The sequence below is a fragment of the Eretmochelys imbricata genome, chromosome 1 (assembly GCF_965152235.1).
Source record: "Eretmochelys imbricata isolate rEreImb1 chromosome 1, rEreImb1.hap1, whole genome shotgun sequence".
Classification (NCBI taxonomy): Eukaryota; Metazoa; Chordata; order Testudines; family Cheloniidae; genus Eretmochelys; species Eretmochelys imbricata.
The window spans coordinates 154,957,751-154,964,642 of NC_135572.1; the positions used below are offsets into that span (position 1 = coordinate 154,957,751).

General features: G+C 44.1%; 1 protein-coding gene across 1 annotated transcript; it reads left to right on the plus strand.

Moving 5' to 3' along the window:
- Nucleotides 1-1,346: 1,346 nt before the first annotated feature.
- On the plus strand, nucleotides 1,347-6,757 carry NYX (nyctalopin). The gene is made up of 2 exons (XM_077812581.1): nucleotides 1,347-1,374; nucleotides 5,358-6,757. The coding sequence occupies exons 1-2, from the start codon at nucleotides 1,347-1,349 to the stop codon at nucleotides 6,755-6,757; spliced, it is 1,428 nt and encodes a 475-aa protein (XP_077668707.1).
- The last annotated feature ends 135 nt before the right edge of the window (nucleotides 6,758-6,892 follow it).

Here is a 6,892-nt window from a genome sequence, read left to right on the forward strand (position 1 = left end):
GGGAGGCGGTGGGGAAGAGGCAGGGCCGGGGCGGATTTGGGGAAGGGGTTGGAATGAGGGTGGGGCAGGGGCAGGAGCGGGGTCGAGCACCCACCGGCGTTAGCAGAAGTCAGTGCCTAGGGCTGCTACGAAAGGAGGAGGGTGCAGGGAAGTCATAGTATCTGGAGGAAAGAGCAAACACAAAGGGAGGGCTTGGGGTAGAGACAGGAAGGAAGTACAGTGCAGTGTGCAAGGACCTGAGACAGATTGGAGATATGGCGGGGCAGGAGGGGTGGGCACACAAAGGAGAAAGAGGTGGGGAAGGTAGGCCAGGATCTCAGTGTAAGGAGGGGTGAGGAGATGCCAACTGAAGATACCAGGGGACATGCTGGCTTTGCTCCCAAACTCAGATTAACTGGCTCTAGCTGCAGTTCATTTACTGAAAGAGTGAAATTAATTCACCGGAAAAGAAGGCAAAGGGTTTTTCCACCACCCCCCAGGCATTGTTAGTGAGTGATCCCAGCCTCTCTCATTTAATTCTAACACACCCTAAAGAAACCATTATTATTCTGTCAAAAGAGGCTTTAAATATTGCCTCACGTCCTGCATGCAACAGTATTGCCATGTACAGATCCTGTCCTGACAATTCCACACACAAACATCAGCCTGGCAAGCAGAACATACTCTTAGACAGAATGGGTGTTTTCTCTCAAGAGTAATATATACTGTGCATCTCCCCCGGTCCTCTTTCCCTCTCCTCCAGGTTTCATTGCAGGCTGTGTATCAGTGCAAAAGATACATGACGCTTGAATCTGATTCTCATTCATGCCCATGTAATTTAGAGGCAACTTCCATTCAGGTCAGTAGAATTGTACCTTTGAACAAACGATGGGAAATCAGAATTGGGCCTGTGGTTTGGACTGGAGCATATCCCTGAGTTTGGGAGGCTTTTAAGCTGAGGGTGCTGTGTTGGTCTGGTTAGTTCAGCCATCGTTATTTCGATTAGCTGAAATCATAAGCCTGTGCTTGCCCAAAAATATAATTACATTCCCCTCCGCCCCCGTTTTGTAATGGCTTTGTTTTAGATTCCTAGTAATGCTATGTTGATGGCAGAGAGCCAGTTCTAGGCAGATTTTTTTGTGGAGTGGTGGTGGGGGCGGGGGGTGGGGGGGGAGAATGCAGCAGATTGGTTTGTCAGCAATCCCTGTTTTGCTTTGGAGTTTTAAAGGACAGAAACGTTCTTCCAGCTCCGCTAATCCTCCTCTGATACAGAGGATTTTCCTGCCATTAAATGATAGCTTTGAGGGGAAAAAATGCCAACTCTTCAGAGATGGACCAGTAGAACTAATGGCCAGGTCCAGAGAAGGATGGCGGATGCGGCCATTGCTCCATTAGGTAAGTGATGTAACCATGAATAAATGAGTTATTTTATTAAGGGTTCGTTGTGGCAGTTCATTGCTGGTTCAATAACGCTGCTGTGTAAAAGCATCTGTAGATCTGATTACGTGATCAGTCTCTAGCAGCCTAATGATTTTTCCTTATTCCCATCCATCTAGGCACATTTCAGTGGTTCACCTCATGTTAAAGATTTGGGCAAGCCCTTGCTGAAAAGCCCTGTGAAGAATAGTACAAAACTGAAGTGTGCACTGAAAAGGTCAGTGACAAAAATAAATAAAAGGAAGAAATCAATACGATGGTCTGAAGCTTAGGGGAGAGAGTTGGTTTAGGAAAACCTCTCCCTGTGGATTTCAATCTTCCTTTCTAGACACAGACTTTATAATGGGATGATGATATGTGTAAATGATAATGGACTGAAATGATCTCCGTTCCTTCCATCTACTTTTAGATCCCAGAAGTTTACTTGCCAGACCTGAAATGCCACAAGTGAATAATCAAGGTGATGTTTGTCATCATTTTAAATGGTGAGCAGTATTTTTATTTTGTGAAAGCCAATAGTAGTTTCTAGGATTAGACCAATCACTTTGAATGTTTTTGGCTAACTATATCATTTCAAACGTTGTCTCCTTGTGCTGCTGAAAACCCAATGCAAATAACTTGTAGGTCTTCTCATTCATTTGTGCAAATATTAAAGTTATTTAAAATAATGTTGCAGTTAAATTGAATTGAGAAAAAAAATTCTCCCCTCCTCCACCCCCCACTTCTCAATCTCAATCACAGAACCAGTTTGGTGATATTCTGAAACTGACAATATTTTTTCATTCTTTTATATTACACATATTTAATTCAACCAATATTACCACAGATTCTCTGTCTGAGCTGACAGGAGATAAAAGTTCCAGCCAGTATAGCTGCTTGAACTGTACCAGACGTAGCCCAAGGAGCAAATGTGTTTTTTTGGGGAAAAAAAAAAAAGTTTTGAACAAACAGAGTTTTCCTGTTTCCAGCTGAGATTTAAACACATTCATCATTTTTAAAATGATTTGCATAATAACAGCATAAATGTGTCAGTGCTTTGAATACAGATCTGCTGTCAAAAGAGATTAGAAATGGGATCAAGGTGCAAATTCAGATTGGCAACTAGGTTTGAATTTTGCACCCCCTCAGAATTTGGTGGTGTTCAGGTGAAGGATGTTAGCAGGACGCTTAACTGTAAAAAATAAGGGAAAAAATACTGCAAATCTTCTGATAATGAGGGGTTCTGCGCTTTTTTTGGTGGGGGGGGGGAGGAGAGTTGTTGCTTGGAGGACATTGTCTTCTAAGGCTGGATTGTCCCCAATAATGGATTCAATATTTTATGCAGACTAGAGAGATTTATTTGTAAATAGACAACCTATTGTGTTGTGAAAATCTGCTAGCGGTAGATCCACATTCAGCAGACCAACAAAAAAACTGCTTGTTATTAGAATCTCATCAGACTAGGAAGTGACTTGGCTTGAACTGAACTCAGATGTTTTCTTCAGAACGTCAAGGGATTAGAGAGCAAACCGGGAGTCAGGAGACCCGGGGTCTGTACTGAACTTGGCCACTGACTCATTGCATGACTTTGGGCATGTCACTTAGTCTCTCTTGTTCTCAGTTTACATCTTTGTAATGGAAATAATTAATTTAAAATGGCTGCTGTGTAACCGTGACTGAAATCTGTAAATCCTCCACCAACCTTTACGATGACTTGCAAAGGAAAGTTTTCACTAGGTTTGGGCTTTTTTTCCTCTTCATAATTTACAAAGAGTCTGAAAAGTGTTTTTTTAAACAATATTATGCTTATTTTTTACCTTGGAATTATCAGGAAAGTCAAATCAGGTCATCTCTTGTTTTGCCGGAGGAGCTATAATGGAAGGGATTTGATTGCTGAATTAGGAAAGGACTTCCTTTATCAAAAATGTTAATTAGTTATTGCAGTTAAATGCGTGTTAAGAAAAACAAAACAAAAAAGAATTTTAAACAGTCTGAATAAAATTCCTCCCCCCCTTTCAATTATTCTATGTTCATTGACTTGATTCTTGTAGTGTCACTGTTTTGCTAGTTCTCCAGTTCCCACATAGCCTCCAGGGTAATTTCTAAAGTAAAAAATAATCAGAATTTTTTTTGGTGGGGATGCACCCTGCTCCCATGTTCAGGCTTTCTTTATACAACATAAGGGCTCCAATCCTCCAGAGACCCATATGGTCAGACCCCAATGCCTTCATGGAATCCCATTGACTTTAAAGGGTTCTGTCAGGCAGTTTGCTTTGCAGGATTGGGGCCCGAAGAAGGATTTAAAAAAGGCACAAACCCAATTTTAAAAAATTTCTGCACAGGTCACCTTGAAAAGGGACAGAAATGCTCAGAACACCCAGAAAAGCTTCAAACAACAATTTGATTTGTATAGGAAAGCCAAAGAGTCTAGTTATATAGAAGATGGAGAGCTGCTGAAACTTAAATCTTTTATAGCAAAATCACCACAAACAAGTGGTTGATCTTCCAAACCACCACACAAGAAGAGCAGGCAAAGGCAGCAATCACTGCACCATTAGTCCCAGAGGAGAGCAAATCTGGCCAGGCACCATTTAGTCTTGCAGCTTGCCTTTGAGGAATGGGCAGTCTCACCAGTGAATGCCCCTTCTGCTACTCAAGGGCCCAGCGTGAAACTCGTGAGGCGGGCAGTCCTGTGAGAGAGTTGGCTAGCAATGAGGAGGACACCTGGTTATTTTTTTTAAAAAGTAGCAGTGATATGAGAGCTGATAAACTGCAACAGAAAAATCACTCAGCAGGTGACACCCTGCCAATGACAATGTCAAGAGCTTGCGGATGCTCTGTTTCATTCCAGTTGAACAGGAGGTGGGACACACCTTGGGAGAGCAAGTACAAAATGAAATGTTTTCAGTTCTCTCCCTGAAGACTGTATTTCTCAGACTTCCAGCTGTGTAGGCTTTCCCTTCACACACAGCCTCATCTGTCCCTGCTTACACTGCCTCCGGTTCCTGCTCCTCTTGTTTGAGTGGAACCAGGGAGTTTTCACCTTCCTCATCACTGTACATCCTTTTGCTTGATCCTAACTACACAGCCAGAACGCCATGGCAGCCACACACTTGCAAGGCAGCCAGGGTGCTAGGAAATAGTATCCAATAGGTAGAGCAAAGCAAGCACAATACCGGAGGCTCAGAGCATCACCTTTAATATGGAATGTCTAGTCTGAGGAAAAATGTGTTTCAAAGATATTCCTGAACCTGCCTTTCCCTCATGTTTTTCCATCAAATCCATTGCAGGAATGGCTTTTTAAATACTACACTTTACTTTTAACTGCTGATAGTTCTCCTTATATTAAAGCTCCTACCCAGGTCACTAGTGGAATAAAGTTCAAAATGAAGGGACTTATCCCAGGAAAAAGAGGCAAAACCTATGGACATTGCAATGCCTCAGACAACTAACCACTCCTCTTGCTAGCTGGCAAACCTGCTTGCAGTTCTCCCAAACAAACAAGCCAATCCCCCGCCCAGCTGAAAGACCTGCCAACCCCCAAAGCATCCCAGGCTCAGTCCCAGTGGGAGTACCTAGACATTAATTATGGTGATACTGAGAAAGATGTGACAGAAGGTGGAAACATTCCTAAAAGAATTTAGTAGGAGATAAATTCAATAGGATTATATAGGAACCGACAGAATTTGAGAGAGATTAAATCCATTATAGAATTCCACAGGAGGCCCTAGGGCAAAATAACCCTTCTTGAGTAAATTCTGTAGGATTCTTCCATGAGAGTTCCTGGTTCTCCTTTAGTGAAACTGTATTTAATGGGTCATTATTAGCGGTCTGGCTAGATCTGAGGCATAAATTAGTCTTTTGGTCATAATTAACATTTATTAACTGCTCCTGTTTCTCTCTCTCCTCTTCCCCCCAACCCCCCGTTATCTGTGTGGCAATTGTACTTCTCCCACCACCAGTCATTCTGTGTATCCCTCACATCCATGCTGCGTGGGCCTGCGTACGTTCCTGCCCTGCCAACTGCGTGTGCACCCAGGAGCGGAGCTGTTCCGTCCTGTGTGACCGTGCCGGCCTTCTGCAGATCCCCAGCGACTTCCCCTGTGAAGCCTCCTCTATCAACCTGGATAAAAACAGTATTAAATTCGTCTCAGAGAGGGCCTTTGGGACCCTGCCTTCCCTCAAATCTCTCTCACTCCAGCACAACAACATCTCCTTCATCACTCCCGGGGCTTTCAAAGGGCTTCCCAGGTTGACTGAGCTTAAAATGGCTCACAACGAATACATCCGCTACCTGCACACTCGCACTTTCACTGCCCTCAGGCGGCTTGTCAGACTAGACCTTGCTGACTGCAACCTTTTCAACATCCCAGACAGGATTTTCATAGAGCTCCCTGCCCTTCAGGAGCTCTTCTGTTTCCAGAACAATTTCCGAAGGATCCCTGGAGCCATACGAGGCATGGAGAATTTGACCCATGTTTACTTGGAGCGAAACAAGATAGAAGCTGTAGCCTACAATTCTCTGCAAGGCCTCACCAGGCTGAAGTATCTTAACCTCCAAGACAACAGAATAAATGTCATTCATGACCAAGCCTTTCAAGATTGTCAGAAAATGGAGTATCTCTATCTGAATGACAACTTGCTTAGTGACCTCCCAGAAAACTCCTTTGATGGGCTGAGATACCTGAAAATGCTCAATCTTGGTGGGAATTTTCTCAGGAATGTGTCCAACACCTGGTTCCGGAACCTGGTTCAACTGGAGGTTCTGTACTTGGACCGAAATAGGGTCAACTACATTGAAGAAGGGGCTTTTGAAAACCTAACCAGCCTGGTCTCTTTGCATTTGAACAGTAACAACCTAACTACCCTGCCTTTTTCCGTCTTCCAGCCAGTCTATTTCCTGGGAAGGCTCTATCTTTTCCGGAACCCCTGGGAGTGTGACTGCAGGCTTGAATGGCTGAAGGAGTGGATGGAGAATTACAGACTTGTCAGGGATATTCCTTGTGTCTCCCCCTCCTCAGTAGCTGGTATTGACTTGGCGGATGTGCTATTTGACAGATCACCTGAAGGTTACTGTCTTGACCCAGTGGAGTTAAACGTCACATCCTACAGCCCAACCCCGACTGAAGAGCCTCACTCTACCACAGAGAGCAAGTTCAGCAGCCTTATCTCCAAACTTCTGCTCCAGGAGGGCCTTCCCGAGGGGATGGCAAACACCTCTGAAATATTAACCAACACCACCCTGTTGGACAGGCTAGGTGATGAGGTTTCTTCAGGGGTGGGGGAATATGCTATCTCCTGCTCTTTCCACCTCCTGGCACTCATTACAGCTCAAGCAGTGATGGTTCTGCAGAGTAAATAACCCAAGGGCTGCCTCAAGCACGTTGCTATTTAAGAACTGAGTTTCTGTAGAATGTAGTCATTAGAAAGGAGCTGATGCTGCAGAGTTCAGATGCTGATCTGACTCCAAATTTCCCGGCAATACAGCGGGTGTTTG